This window comes from Patagioenas fasciata, chromosome 1 (genome assembly GCF_037038585.1).
Source record: "Patagioenas fasciata isolate bPatFas1 chromosome 1, bPatFas1.hap1, whole genome shotgun sequence".
Taxonomy (NCBI): Eukaryota; Metazoa; Chordata; class Aves; order Columbiformes; family Columbidae; genus Patagioenas; species Patagioenas fasciata.
In genome coordinates, this window is record NC_092520.1 from 202,391,098 (window position 1) to 202,407,673 (window position 16,576).

General features: G+C 39.7%; 1 protein-coding gene across 2 annotated transcripts in view; it reads left to right on the forward strand.

Moving 5' to 3' along the window:
• RSBN1L (round spermatid basic protein 1 like) overlaps positions 1-16,576 on the forward strand; it is a 50,348-nt gene that overhangs the window by 5,715 nt on the left and 28,057 nt on the right. For both annotated transcript variants that reach the window (XM_065838863.2, XM_065838872.2), the window contains exon 2: positions 8,757-8,867. In XM_065838863.2, coding sequence (XP_065694935.2) covers positions 8,757-8,867 — 111 coding nt within the window. The remainder of the gene's footprint in view (positions 1-8,756; positions 8,868-16,576) is intronic.

A 16,576-nucleotide genomic window follows, 5' to 3' on the forward strand; every position in this document is an offset into this window, starting at 1 on the left:
GATTGCTGATGCAACTCCCCAGTGCTTGAGTTTAAACTTGGCTCGCTCAGTTCTGCATGTAGAAGGTCATCTTTAGAAATGCAAAGATTAGATCTGAATTTCTTGGAAATGTTTAGATTCTGAAAGGGATCTGTCTTCCTTCCCAGTCACTGGAGGGCTTGGGGAAATGTTCTTGATTGGTAAGGGGATTTCTTCAGTCTTATGTTGATTTTTAAACTTTAATTACTGAAACAGATGTCAGCCAAATATTCCTGGTTATCGGAAGGAAAAAGCTACTGTGTGTGGTATTGGTTGTGTTTTGGGTGTTTAGTGTGTGTGTGTGGTGTGGTTTTTTTTTTTTTATGTGTGTGTCAGAAATACTGGATTTTTTTTTTTTAATGTTCATTAAGCCAGGAAGCCTGCTCTCCAGTGTACCTTGTATGACTTAATAAAAGTGCAGGTGTCAAAACCGTTAACATAGTGGTGTTAAATGTACTTCGTGTATCTGCATAACCAGATAAACGTGGCTTCTTGAGGTTTTATTTTTATGGGTGTTTGTATAAAGAGAGGAGAGTGCTGAAGGAAGGAACAGTGACTGATGTTGTTGTCCTCCCCTCCTCCTCCCGCTTCCCTTCAGTTACAATTCTGTTGGTGTTAACCATATTGATGGTGTCCGTTAGCAGTAGTTTGTAAATATTTTGCCTGATGTGCGGTGACAACCCTTAAATCAAAAGGAGGAGAGAGGGGCAGAATACTTCGAACGTAATCTATGACTGACTACTAATGTGGGTTACCATCTGGAAAACCGATGCAAAGCAGCTGCAGCTTTTGGCATCTGACAAAGCTGTAAAGCTTGGCTCTTTCTCTGCTGAAATAAGTTTACTTGAGCTCCTGCATCAGCTTCAAGGTGCCAATTTCACAATGTGACAGTGACCATGTTGCACATAATCCACTACAGAGCATTTCCCACTTGTTCTCTATGCACTCAATTTCCCTTTTTGTCTTTAGAAAGCTTGCAATAGGGGCAGAGATCTGGTTAAATTTCTGAAATCTGAATGGTGGGATCTCTGAATTTGTATTCTTTTATTTACTACTTATGAAATCACTTCAATAGTTATGAGAAGGTATCTACGTAATTAGGAAATTGAGAACTCTTTCTATAGCCCATAGTTGTAAATGGCTGTTTACCTTATACATACACTACCTATTCAATTTATTTTGTTTATGTATTTAGCCCAACATCCAGATAAAGTAGGATAGAATCATTTTGGTTGGAAGACACCCTCAAAACCATAGAGTCCAACCATAACCTAACTCTGTCACTAAACAATGTCTCTAAGAACCTCATCTACATGTCTTTTTAAACACCTCAGGGGATGGTGACTCCACCACTTCCCTGGGAAGCCTGTTCCAATGCCTGACAACTCTTTCCATGAAGAATTTTCCCCTAATATCCAGTATTCCCTGGTGCAACTTGAGGCCATTTCCTCTTGTCCTATCACTTCTTACTTGGGAGAAGAGACCAACCCCCTCCATGCTACAACCCCCTTTCAGGTAGTTGTAGAGAACAAGGAGGTATCCCCTGATTTTGGGTTTGGGGAGGAAGTATGCATATCACTCTGAATAATACAGTTGATCATGTGGATTCATGTTAAAGTGAAAACATTCTTCAGGTGCAATTTAGAAAAGTGAAGTGGAACACTTCTTCCTAATGGAAGTCTTCTTGTCTGTACATAGCGCTTTAAAAAATAAACTTTGTTGCTACATTCTGGTAATGAGTGTCGTGTTTCTATGACATTAAAATCAAATAACATGGATTTTATAGTGACACGCATTTTGTGAACTTGAATGAGACATCTAGAAATCTCTTTATTCCCTGGATGTTGTAGTTCTTCCAAACAGGGATAACTATTCCTACAGAACTCTGTATTTTAAGAAGTTTACACATGGCATTTTCTTATTTAGTAGTGTAAAAAATAGCTCTATAACAATGGAGACTCCTCTTCAGGCAGTAAAGCTTGAAAGCTGAGGAGCAAGGCTAACGCTTACTTGGACCTTCTGTAGCTGATCCCACTGTTCCTAGATTTTAAAATCTTAGTAGGGAGAATTTACAAACTCTGTTTCGTCTGTGACCAGTTACTTCCTGAGTAGTGTATTTCTCTGTCAAAAGTATATAAAACAAAAGAACATTTTGATAGGGGAAAGACTTCATGGAAAGATCCAGGGTTCTTCTGTCTTTACTCTGGGATACAAATAGCTTCAAACTTTTGGCTTTTAATTTTAGTGTACTTAGAGGTATGTAGATGAATAGGAAGATGGTGTGTGTGCAGGAAGAGCACATAGTAAATGAGTAATGATGTGAGAAGACTCTAAGGGTTACTATGCTACAATAATATTTGTATGTATGAAAAGTTTGTATGTAATGATTACTATATTTTAGTCATAATTGTCCCTAATGTAGTCTAAAAAAAAAAGGAAATATGGATTAGTGTGGAGAGACCTGAATATATCATCTGCTCTTTGGAGCAAGTTGCTAAAATTCATCAAATGAACAATAAGATAATATTTTGAGGACCAGTGACTTAGTGTTGAATTTCACAAAGATGTTGTTGCAGCAGCAGTGTTGGGCTCAGGAGAAGTGGCTGTTGGCTGCTTTGGTACAGTGTGGTGATGAGTGGAAATGAAAACATCAGCCACCCAGCTGTGTTCTGGCCAAGGTGTTAATTTAAACCTGTAGTACAGGAACCGGTATTTTCCCAGAGATATTTGTTTCGTTGCACTTTGTTAGAATCTTGTATGGATATTAAGTATCTTTCCCATCTTTTCAGTTGTGAGTCATGGCATCATGATAGACTTTTTCCCACTGGAAGAATCAGGATATCAGCTTTTAAGATTTGCTAGACCAGACATAAGAGGATATTTTTTTGTCTGTTTTGATCCAATAATAAAAAAAGCTACCCACAAAAAAACCCCAGCAAACAGGTAAAACATTAGATAAATCCTAATATTCAGGGAAACGGGAGAGGTGCCCGAGGATTGGAGGAAAGCAAATGTCACTCCAGTCTTTAAAAAGGGCAAGAAGGAGGACCCGGGTAATTATAGACCGGTCAGCCTCACCTCTGTCCCTGGGAAAGTAATGGAACAGCTTATCCTTGGTGCCATCTCAAGGCACATCAGGGATAAGAGGGTCATTAGGGGCAGTCAGCATGGCTTTACCAAGGGTAAGTCATGCTTGACCAACCTCATAGCCTTTTATGAGAATGTAACAAGGTGGATGGATGATGGCAGAGCGGTGGATGTGGTCTACCTTGACTTCAGTAAAGCCTTTGACACAGTCCCTCACAGCATCCTCACAGCTAAGTTGAGGAGGTGTGGTCTAGACAATAGAGTAGTGAGGTGGGTTGCAAACTGGCTTAAAGAGAGAAGCCAGAGAGTGGTGGTCAATGGTGCAGAGTCCAGTTGGAGGCCAGTATCTAGTGGAGTGCCTCAGGGGTCAGTACTGGGGCCAATATTATTCAATATATTCATTAATGATTTAGACGAGGGAATTGAGTGTACTATCAGCAAGTTTGCTGATGACACTAAGCTGGGAGGAGTGGCTGACACGCCAGAAGGCTGTGCCGCCATCCAGCGGGACCTGGACAGGCTGGAGAGTTGGGCGGGGGATAATCTGATGGAATTTAACAAGGGAAAGTGTAGAGTCCTGCATCTGGGCAGGAACAATCCCAAGTTCCAGTATAGGTTGGGGCATGACCTATTAGAGAGCAGTGTAGGGGAAAGGGACCTGGGGGTCCTGGTGGACAACAGGATGACCATGAGCCAGCACTGTGCCCTTGTGGCCAGGAAGGCTAATGGCATCCTTGGGTGTATTACAAGGGGGGTGATCAGTAGATCGAGAGAGGTCCTCCTTCCCCTCTACTCCGCCCTGGTGAGACCCCATCTGGAATATTGTGTTCAGTTCTGGGCCCCTCAGTTCAAGAAGGACAGGGAACTGCTGGAGAGGGTCCAGCGTAGGGCAACAAAGATGATTAAGGGAGTGGAGCATCTCCCTTATGAAGAAAGGCTGAGGGAGCTGGGGCTCTTTAGTTTGGAGAAGAGGAGACTGAGGGGTGACCTTATTAATGTTTATAAATATATAAAGGGTGAGTGCCATGAGGATGGAGTCAGGCTCTTCTCAGTGGCAAACAATGATAGGACAAGGGGCAATGGGATCAAGCTGGAACACAAGAGGTTCCACTTAAATTTGAGAAAGAACTTCTTCTCAGTGAGGGTAACAGAGCACTGGAACAGGCTACCCAGGGAGGTTGTGGAGTCTCCTTCCCTGGAGACATTCAAAGCCCGCCTGGACACATTCCTGTGCGACCTCACCTAGGCGTTCCTGCTCCAGCAGGGGGATTGGACTAGATGATCTTTTGAGGTCCCTTCCAATCCCAAACATACTGTGATACTGTGATACTGTGATACCTGACTAGTCTTTTGATTATGCTTTACCAGAACAACTTTGTTAAAAGGGAGAGAGCAAATAACTGAGCTTGAACTGAAGTTTGTATTGCTGGAATGCTATTTTAAAATATCTGCTAAAATGGATAAATAGTTATTGAAATATAAATATGCCTAGGTAGCTTCACTTAAAAGTATTGTATAATGTTGTTGAATTTTGAGAGGGGTATTGTAAATGTTTTTATGATTTCCTGCATAACATATGCTGTGCCTATTGCTTTTTTATTTTTTAAGTTAACCTTTTATTTAGACTAGAACTTTTTAAAAAATTCCCCGCCCAACCTACCACCAACCAAACAGTCACACACTAAAACAAAATACCCACACCCTTGTGGAAAAAGTTCCAATAGTTGACCACAACTATTTGGTAAATTGTTCCTGCGACTAGCATGTGCCTTTATTTACCAAACAAACAAACCCTGACTGTAATGTGATAATTTATGGGCTAGGTATGTCAGACTTTAGCTTCTAGTCACTGGTACATCCGTATATGCTGTTTGTTTTAGAATGAAGACCTTTTTTATTAAAACTTGTCTTCCCTGGTTGAGTCAAATTACCCCTTCACCTTACTTTGAACTCACGTGATCTTCTCATTAGCATATGAAAATTAAATTTGTTAATTGCTTTTCTGGAGCTTCAGTTTTTCATCATTGTGAAAACCAAAACTATTCCAGTGGCAATTGCAATGCTGTGACACACAGAGGTGATAGCTCTTGGTACGTGGTGTTCACGTCCTGACCATTTGGGTTACATTATTTCACTGGGGATTTATTTATTTCTCTTCCCTGTTCCAGCTCAAGCTACTTATTTTTTTTTCTCCTTAATTTCCTAGAAGTAGTAGTGGTGAAAGCTAATTGCACAATAATCTGTGGACATAGGAAATTAATATAAACATCTCTCTACCTTTTACTGCTTTGAGATGCTGTTGCCCTACAAATGCAGTGGAAAACTAAGGTTCTGGATCAGTAGTAGCTGCCACTAGTAAACTTCAAAAAAAGCTATACAAGAGAGTTCCAAGTTTTCCCAATGGATTCAACAGAGCAAGTTCTGCCTTTTTTTCCCCTTACCAGCCTCACTTACTGGTTGTTTATTCTGCAACATGTGGATTTTAAATTGCATAATGTTGGAGGCATTTGTTTTAAAGCAGGATTCTTGTGAAAAATTTTTGCGTTTCTTGGTTGAGAAAGTGAGATTTGGACTGAAATTATCTATGGCTGGAGGGGATTGATACCTTATATTAGAGAAGACACTTAGGGAGGTACTGCTCTGTGGCATTTTGGAAAATCCCCAAGAGCTCTTGCTTGTATTGAACTGTATCAGCCTTATGGGGCAGCATCATATGGTGGCAGCAGTTAATATTGAGACTACTTGGAGAATTGCACTTGCCTTTTCTTGTTAGATATCTATGCCGCAGGCATATTTTAATCACTTTTGTTGACTATAATGACTCTTTGATGCTTCTAAATGTACTGACGTTGCAGAGCTAGCATAGCTAAGTTGCAATAGATTTTTGTGGTAAACTTAATTTTAAAATAATTTGGTTGTTTTTTATCTCTGCGTGGCACTGAAAGCTGTGAAATGGAGTATCTATGACTGAGGAGAACAATTTGCAGAATTTTGTTTGAAAACTGAGTTCTGCCAACCAGACTAGAAAATACTTATTTTTACTCATAAACTGAAGACATTTGAGCTGAGAATGAAGACCAAGTGTTAATCCATGGAATTACTCTCATTTTGACTTTTTAAAAAACGATAGAATGTTTTGGTTTTATTTTAGTATTTATGCTTTTTTATGGAGAATGCTACCATCTATTGCTTATTTATTCTGTGGGCTTTGAGGGAGGAAACTTGAGAATGTGTACATTTAAATTGGGATTTTCACCTGTTCTCTATTTGCCTCTGGCTGTACACTGGTTTTGTTACTGTACTGTGATTTCTACAAGGCAAGTAGTTTAATTTATTTCAAACCTTCCTCAGCCGCATTTACATTTTATTTGCAATCCCTTCAGGTATGATTTGCTTGTGGCTGTTGCTGGAGGAGGTCCCAGGATGCTTCCATTGTTTCTTTTGTCTGGAAGGTCTTAGCATTGACTCTGCCAGTTGCTTTCTAGATGTGAAATAAACTCGAGGCTCTTTAGAAGGTTTCAGTTTGTTCTCTGTCCTTGTGTGTTGCTTCTGACAGAACTGGAGGATTCATTGGCTATTCATAAACCTGCAATAAAGGACTCTTTCAGTCGTTCTCTCGTCCTCTTTCAACAAGGCTCAGCATTTATATATGCTGTTCAATCTTTCTTTGATTCATAAGTGATAGCAAAAGTCAAGTGTGCCTCTTGACAGTATGCAAATGTCGAGATAAGATCTAGGTCTTCCCATGATAATTACAATCCTGGCTGAGTTGAACATTCAGTGCAGGTTACAAGTCAAGCCTGGTGTTACTGCCTGCTTGCTGAGCGAGTGTCTGCTTTCAGAGTGTTACTTAAAACTCCTGTTGTATAATTTATTTCCTACTCCAAACTCTTAAGTTGCAGGGAATTTACAATTGGTGAGTTTCTTTTGTGGGAGAAGCAGGCTGGAGAGCAGGATTCATGTCTGCTTAACCTCTTCCTAGAAAGTACAGGTTTGTGTTGCCTAGGAAAACTTGTTTGGATTCCGTGGTCTGCTACACAGATGAATCTGCTTTGTCATCCCTTGTCATTGAACCCTTAGAGGGCTGTTCTTGAACGGGACTGCGTCTGCTGCTTGGAACTAAAACTTCCAGACAGTGTTAAGCACAGCTACCTTATTCCTTACTGGTTTTTGCCAGCATAGTTTCTGTTCTCTCCCCACTGCTTATCTGGATCTCGGGATACAAAACAGATATATCTCAATTGCCATCTCTTTTGGTTTTTATTTTCTTGCCTAGGCTCTTGCCAAAATACATTCTTTACCCTAACAACTACTAGGGTTCAAGTTCTATAGCTTTACTAGAAAACTCCTAAAAGGAAAGATGTGAATGTTGTGGAGTCATTGTTACAGTATTAATCTATGTGGATTACTGTTAACCCTTTGCACCTTTTGTTTAACTATTAATATGCTTCATAAATAGTCAATTATGGTACACTCTATATTGACTTCTAAAATTGAATGCTTTCGTTGGTTTGATTCAGATGAGTATTTTTGTTTGTTAGTAGTGAAGATACCTGCTGCGTCTATTTTATGTGAATGCTTGAGGAAAAGTAATTGGATTTCTTGTTGCTTCCATGTGGAGTTTCTAATGCAAGTACCATAAATAAAATATCAGGATTGTCTTTCAGCTGTGTTATGCTTCAGAATGCTATCTCAATAACATTATATAGAAGCTTGAAATCAGATTTCCTATTTCCCTGCTGAGGTTTAAGAGCTCAGTAAACTCTTGGAGCAGGTATTTGGCTTCAGGCCAAGAAACTGGGTATGAAATGCTGGCTGTGCTGTGCCTGAGCCCGGTTACATCTGACTTCTCTAAATGCCTGGCCTCAAGAGTAAATCTAAACTCAGCTTGGGAAGATCACTCCTTGAAATAACAAATTCCTCTGGGTCTCCTATTTTACATGTAGAAAGCATACCTAAAGGCTCTGCTTTTGTATACAAAACGATTTAAAAACCTGGAGTGACTTGACAAGAAAGTAAATGCATAATGAGACTGCTCAGGTCAGCTGTTGCTGATTGTAGGTAAGCAAGGGAAATGCCAGTGCATCTGCTGTGCAAACACAGCACATTTCATGTGTCTCTATTAATTACATCTAATTGCTATTAATGCATTAGTGCAGCCTGTGAACTTCATGTAAAAGATTTTCCAGCTGTCAAATTAAGTCACCATTCCAAGCTACCTGTAAAAACCTTGAAGTTATGTGAGCTTTTCAGTGTGTGTATGCACCCAGGAAAATACAAGCCCTACTCTTTTTCCCTATTTCTTCTCTAATGCCTGTAATTAGAATTTCAAGAAATAAAAGCTGATTTCAGATGCAAAATAAGAGCAGAGGGTAGTAGGAGTAAACAGAAATTGTTAATCATATAGAGTTAACATGCTGAGTCATTGCACAGAGTTTTAACATAATAAGAACAAAACTTGTCGGAGTTCAATAAGGTTATGCTGGATTATGCAAGAGATAAATATTAGCATGAAAAGCATATTATAAGTACTGGGATTTCCTTGTAACTCCTTTTATCCTCTTAATAGAGATTACAAACGAGTAATATGAAACGTGCATGCAACAATTTGTTTTCCATGCCTACTTAATTGTAAAATATTTGCATTTCAGCTCAAATCAAAGACAAAATTAAAGAAAGGGAAAAGAAGCAAAAAGAGAAGAAGCACAAAATAATGAATGAAATCAAGAAAGAAAATGGAGAGGTTAAATTACTGCAGAAAGGTAGGTTCAAACTATATAGTAGTATTTCATTCTAGTACTATAAAGTCTTTGTGATTGGATTGATTGCTAAGTTTTAATACTGTGGTTTTAATTTAAATGTCATTTTCCCCGATTAGTTGGTATGAGGATTGTAAGTTAAAAATTAACAATAAATATTATTTTTTGGTCAACTGTGTTATGTACCGGAGATTGAAAATATAACTGTTCTCAGAATGCTGCGTATACAGTAGTAGTAAAGAGTAGTACTTCAAGGAATGATATTGATGATACCTACACCATTTCTGCAGTTACCGAAGAAGGTTATAATTTTATATATTGTGGAGAAGAAAAGTGAATCCATGTCAAATTTTATATCTAACATTACATGCACAAAACTGAATAAATAAGGAGTTATAATTCAGGATTTTTGTCAAATACTAAAAAATTAAGTGCAAGAGGCAGTCTTAATTTCAGCTAATTTCTTCAACTTCATTTACTGTAATGCAGAGTAATTAAGATCATGTTCTCACACTTGCTTGTACATTCATTGAACCTTAGAACTGTACACTAGTTGAGTTTGGAAGGGACCTAGTGTGATGCTGCTGCTCAAAGTAAGGTCAACTAGAGCTGGTTGCCCGTGACTATCAGATGCTGTGTATTTCCAGTGATGGACACTCTACAATCTCTCTGGAGAACCACTAATACTATTTCACAGAATCACAGAATGTTAAGGATTGAAAGGGACCTCGAAAGATCATCTAGTCCAGTCCCTCTGCTGGAGCAGGAACACCCGGATGAGGTTACACAGGAAGGCATCCAGGCGGGTTTTGAATGTCTGCAGAGTAGGAGACTCCGCAGCCTCCCTGGGCAGACCCTTACTGGAGTGTCTCCTGTGTGCAAAGGCTGAGAAAGCTGGAACTGGTCATCCTGGAGAAGAGGAAGCTCTAGGGGTATCTCAATAATGTGTATGAACATCTGATGGAAGGGAATGAAGATGATAGAGCCAGACTCTTGTCAGCAGGCATGAGACAGGAGGCAATGGACACAAATTAAAACTTGTGAAGTTCTGTCAGAATGTAGCAAAAAAACTTTTTTACTGTGTGGGTGGCCGAGTACTGGCACAGGTTGTCCACAGGCAACCAGGATACAATCCTGAACAGGTTGCTCTAGGTGACTGTGCTTGAGCAGGGGGATTGGACTAAATGATACCACAAAGTCCTTTCCAGCCTCAGTGCTTCTGTGAGTGTGGCTATGTCTTTATGCCTTTTCATCAGGTATTTGTACATACTGATAAAATTCTTCTCCCTTCCTCCCTCCCCCACTCTTTTTTTTCTCCAGAGTGAACAATTCAGTGTTCTCAGACTCTCCTGTGAGTGATGTTCCGCTCCCTTGATCATTTTTGGGGCCCTTTGCTGGGCTTGCTCCAGTATGCCTGTGTCTGTCTTGTACTGGTGAACCCAGAACTGGACATGATACTCAGATGTGTCTCACCTGTGATGAGCAGAGGGGAAGAACCACCTCTCAACCTGCTGGCAGTGCTCCTCCTCATCCAGTCCAGGAGGCTGCTGCCTTACTTTGCCACAAAGCCACACTGATGGCTTATGGTCAACCTGTCATCTACCAGGACCTCGTCCTTCTCTGTCAGGCTGCTCTCCAGCCTGTTGGTCCCCAGCCCGTGCTGGTGCACATGGTTATTCCTCTCAGGTGCAGGACGTAGCACATCCCAGTGTTTAACCTTGTGACACCACTGAGTTGGCCCATTCCTACAACCACTCGATGCCCCTCTCACAGTCAGCAAAACCCTGTGGTGCGTCAGCCACTCCTCCTAGTTTTGTATCACCGACAAATGTGCTGCGGGTGTGTTCTGTCCCACAATGCCAGCCATTAATCAAGATGTTGAACAGTATTGGCCATAGGTATCAATGTCTGAGTTACTCTAGTCGCGACTGTCCTCCAGCTGGACTTTGTGCTGATCACAACCCTTTGAGCACAGCAGTTAAGCTGGTTCTTGATCCATCTCGCTCTTCGCTTATCTAGGTCATGCTGTATCAGTTTTTCTGTGAGGATGTTGCTTAATTAAGTAGACCAAATATTTTTTCATTTATTATTTTTTGAACTGGGATTTCTGCATTGACTGTTTAAAGACTCAGCCTGAAGAGCTGTAGCAGAGATGAGTCATCATGAATTTCTAATGTCAGCTTTAGTTTAAATTACTGTGAGAATGCTAGAAAATACTTGAGCTGTGTGCCTGGCCATGTGGAACTACGGGAAGAAAGTGAAGATCATTAATTGGAGGCTACTTCTGTCCCCATGTTGGATAGCACTAGGCACGAGGTCTCATAGTACTGCAGTAGGCGGTAGTTGGTGCAGGACCAAGCCAGACTTAAATAATGTTTTATAGCTGGTAACAGGAATAGCCAGGCTGCTCTCTTGCTGCAGAACAAGTAGCACACCTGCAACTGGTTGAGATTGTTGTGACTTTTCATCTGCCGTAGAATGAGGAGCAAGGTGCTGTGCTCTAGTCCTGTTCAGTTGGAAAATCTAGGAGATATGGTCCCTGTTCAGGCTTCTCTGCATTGATGTTCTTTCGTCTGGGCTCCTACCCCCCACCAGCTGTTCCTCAGCTCTACTAAATGTTGGTGAGGGAGTTCTCCTAAAGCAGGGAAGTGAAAACTAGCTTTAATTACTGGCTGCAGTTAAAAGTGTTTGTCCCTTCCTGTTGCTAGCTGTCAGCTAGAAAACATCCGTTTAAATTACAAGTAGATATGATTTAGTAATAACAGATTTAGATTATTTGCATAAAATTTGAACTGTTCTGAATCGTAGTCCTTAGTAATAGGTCCTGCCCTGTGAGTGACAGGGATATTGTGACACCACAAGAAATAAATTTAATGAGCTACCTTGAAAGATCTATCCTGTAGATGTATGTGGTGGCAAAAGTATTTGTGATACATAAGGCTTGACTTGCCTAGAAGATGGTTAAAAGCTGTTTAGAGGTAGTTCTGTTATTGCTGAGTATGTGCATGCGTGAACAGAATAAACAGATTTCTTTAAAAATACAGTGCAAGTTTTGTAACTGCATCCATGTGCAGATATTGGTAGCCAAATAAGAGTAGAAGCAAAAATAAAATTCTGTGGGTGTTTTTTGGTCTTTTACACTCCAGTAAAGTGTGAGCTCAATCTGCTTTTTAAAGTCTGATCAAAGGGAAAGGTCCTGTAAATGTCTATGGGTGCTGAGGGTTTTTCTCCCCATGCCCTGCACCTGTTATTCCTCATTCCTGGAGTCCCAAAGCAGTTTTCTGACTCACCTTAACTAGAAGACTTGTAGAATACAAGTGAAAGTTCTTACTTGTGTCTTGTGTTTCTGAATCATGCAGTGGAAGAAGTGTCTTGTTTTGTTTCTGGGTGTTTCAGTAGCTGTGCTGGTTTAAATCCATCTCAGAACATAGAGACAGAAGATACCATACACTTCAAACTGGTTACTGCCTTGGCTGGAATGAGATTCCAGAAGTTGTACCGTATATGTGTATATGTGACACACCTTTGTTGTGATTGCTGGTGAAGATTCTGAAACACCCGTCTTGAAGGTTTTGTGTACCCAATAGTAACAACTTGGGAGGGGAAATAAGTTGGCTTGCATCAAGCACTGCGCTGCTGCTGCCAAGTCTTGCTTAATGCAAAGCGAGTTTGGATATCTCAGTCGTACAGTGTTTGGATCTTTATGTAGCCTTTTGGATTGCTTGCTGCCTCTTTCACCAAATTCTGTATGTCTGTCTGCTGTGAGGCAATTTAATGATTGCCCTGAGGAGACCCTGAAAGGCAATTGTTCTTTTTAGGTGTACATTAGCCAAGTGTTAAAGCAGCATTTTTGATTTTGGAAGAAGCAGCACAGTTTGCTTTAAAGTATTTTGATCTATCCAGCAGAGAAGTGACTGAATGAGCGTCTCTGCTCCTTTCTACAGCTAATGCAAAAGAAAAATAAGATGAAAGCACTTTATTGGGCACTGCTGATAGCAATCCCAGTATTTCAGCAAACTAATTCCTTTTGCTAGTGAATTCTGCAACTTCTGAGCATCTTTAAATGCCTACTTCAGAGTGGATCTTTGAAATTCAGCAAAACAGAAGCCTTAAGCTAGAAATGTGCTTCCTCCTTGTTATGTGCAATTCTATTCAATCGTTGCTGGGAAGTTCTACTTCTAGAATCAGTTTTTCATTTTGCATTTGTATTCTTCAGAAAAGCTTGGGCTGTATGCTAAAATAATTGAACACAAATATTCTAATGTTGGGTGTACTTGTCAAAGCAGAGTTGGGAAGAGGTGCGCTGTACAGCAAGTGTGTGTGGGTAGTAAATGACAGAGGAAAGAAATTGTAGTCTGATCCATACTACAGTTAAATGTACTAGAATGTTTCCTTTAAAAAAGTAGGCTGAGAAATTGTATAACTTTAATGTTAAATGTAGAAGTTCAAGATTTTGAGTTAGGAAACTTCCTATTTGGGTTTGCTAGGAAGTTGACCCCATCTCATATATGTATTAAGGTAATATGTGTATGGGGAGGGATTTTTTTTTTTCCCCCCTTAGAAATTGAGTCTTGTTCATGTGGGCAGATGAAGGTGTGGTGGGTGGCATAACTGAGCAGATTGAGTGGTTTGCCACTGAGGGGTGGGTTCTGCTGCTCCTCATTGTCTACTCCTGATGGTCTCCATGCTCTAGTTCTGTTCACTTCTCTAGCAGCAAAGTGAATAGTTTGCTGAGCCGTTAAGTCAATTCAGATGAGCATCAGTCAGTACAAGGAAGGGTGGAGGAGTGTGCGCCACAAGCAGGGGAGTTGGATTCTACCTGTCTGTGGCAATGAGACCTTAGATTGCTCAGCCCTATCCTATATCCACATTTGCAGGCCAAACAAATGATTATGAATTTGACATTTTTCCAGTCTTCCAGTATTCAGTTTAACATTATAATATAAATACATTTTCCTCTGTGAAATACACTGTCCAAAGTATCTAAAAATAACTTTTGCTAAGTATGTTATTTGGTTCCAGCATGAAAATGAAGTTGAGTTCTTGACAAGATTTGTCTTGTGTGTGCAGTAGCATAAGCTTGTGTGAATTTGAACAAGACTCAAAACAACTAATCGGTTTTTGAAGTCATGTTGTCTTTGAATTTCTGCTTGAAGTGCTTTTAGAGAACAAAGTTTTATTCTTGTTGGTATGTAATTGTTTTTAAGTCTTCGATTCCAGTAATGTTTTGAAAAAATCCCATTTGGAATCCCCATTCTCTTCTGACTTCTGTGTTTTTAGGCTTTTTTCCTCTTTAGTGGCATTAGTAACTCAGACCCTCTGTGTTTTGAGACAAAAGGCTGCCAGCAAATATTTATTTGGTTTCAAATTGCATGCACCATTTTTGCAACTTCTTATGATCTGAGAAAGTGTATACTGATGAAATTCAATACTTGATGTATGTGTAAATGCCATAACCCTTGTAGTCTGTGATCGAAAGTAAAACCAGTCTATATTATAAAAATATTTGCATTTAAAGCTGAACAGGAAGTTTCTTTTCAAGCTAGAAGGAGGACTCTCTTGGATACCAGAAAAAGAATTATTTTCGTTCGGTGGTTAAGAGCTTTTTTTTCCCTTCCAAAGGTTTCATGGAAATGGTGTGAAAACAAATAGGGAATGATAAATATTCTTCATTTTTAAAATGTCTTGGTGTAATCCCTCTTGAGGTTTTGAGCACTTGTGTAGGTGTATACCAAGTTAACTAAAACATGGTCTTACAACTGGTTTTGAGTGCAAGCCTTTTTGGATGTACTTATGTGAACTTTGAATAAGTTCACACTGATGTACATTCTGCCTGCTTGATTTTAATAGTGTATGTTACATTTGTTGTTGTTTGTCTCTTAAAAGCACCGCTGCTTTTGAGACCATGGCTTTGCTCTTTTTGAGTGCTATTTACTGGCTATTAGAACAGAGTGTTTCGGTTGGAAGGGACCTACAGTGATCATCTAGTCCAACTGCCTGGCCACTTCAGGGCTGACCAAAAGTTAAACCATGTTATTAAGGGCATTGTCCAAATGTCTCTTAAACACTGACAGGCCTGGGGCCTCGACCACCTTTCTAGGAAGCCTGTTTTGTAGTTTAGTAGTTCTGTAACTTTAGAAGTGTGATTTTTCTCCATACCTGCATCCGTGAAATATATTGATAGATTAAAAAAGCCAGCCACCGCATACTACACAAGGAGTTGAATGAAATTGATTGTTAATCAGTAAAGCTTCTGAGAAGATGTAATCAAAGGCAGGGAATAGGACAGATTGACACAGGAAATCACAATCTTATTTCTCCTACTATAGGAACAGAAGTCAACAATTTCTAAGGTAGTTATGCACAGATACAGGTGCATACCCATAGTTTATGGAAGTTATTTACATTTCAGCTGGTAATAATGGAATGTAATGTAGTAGCTGGATGTTCAGCAAGGATGTATAGACACTGATCTTCAGTTGTAAGGTTTTCTTTGGTGATTATAGACATGCCGAAGTATGAGAGAGCAATATAGCTGTTGCCATAGCAAATAACTTATTGCTTTAATCTTAGAAGCTGTTGTATTTTGTTGCCAGTTTTATTACTGCTGATTGTAGCCCAGTGAATATAAATTTCTGTAATTTCCCTGCTATGCATGAAGTCCCAGGTCTGAGTGACCAGTTCCCACAAAAGTCTGAGCTCCATTTGAGAATAAATGAAGTGGGTTGACAGGTAATCTCTGCTTCCCCTTGCTGCAGCGTTCAGTACTGGAATGCCGTATTTTCTATATTAGTCTAACATACTGTCTGGAGTTGTTTGACGTCTTTATGATATACATCAGTGTAGTGATGTGATTTTTCATGTTTGGAGTGAAAAAAATTAAAAATAGTAAGTTAAGCATTTTTAAGAGCTTGAAATACCAGTAGACTACTGGGTACTCTCTAATTGTGTATTCCTGCAGTCAGGAGGAGGGAAATATTGGCTCTTCTGTAGTCCATATTTTGAGGTTTGGATTGAGATTTCTGAGCCTATAATACAGAACTTCCCACTGTCATAAGTAATTTCTTTGTTTTTATTTCCAAATGGAACTAGTGCAGTAATGACACCCCAGAATGTGAGCAGTAAGTGGTTTTTGTCAGGTGATGACGATATTTCACCCAAATACCCCGGCACCCTCGATGAACTACTTTCAGGACTCCTCTTAGGTTGAGGTAGTTGGTTGTTTACATTGGGCATCACTTGAACATGTTACCCCTAAATGAGAACTTTTGGCTTTAGGCCATTACAGTTTGTTTTCATTTTAAGTTGCATACTGTATACACATAAAGCTAATTTCTGTTTTGTGAGGGTTTGGTTTTTGGTGATTGTTTGGTGTGTGGTGTTCTTGTTTTGTTATTTTTAAAAAGTGTGAGGTCTGTTTTCAGATGTTTCCTCATGTATTTCAACCAAGTTTATTTGCTTCTGGAAGAATGACCATGTAAAGCCACTTGCCAAGGAAGGTTCTGGCAGTGGCATCTTGTGAACAGCTTGCTGATGGTGGTTGATAATCATTGACTGTTTGTAAACCCTTTGTTTGGCAACGTTTGTTGACAGCTGTTGTATAATGTTTCTGAACTTTCTGGAATAGTAATTGCTGATGACCAGTTAAAGGGTATGATTAAGGATTGTGACTCATCATGAAAGCAGCCTTGGGAAACTTGTTTTTCTTGTGA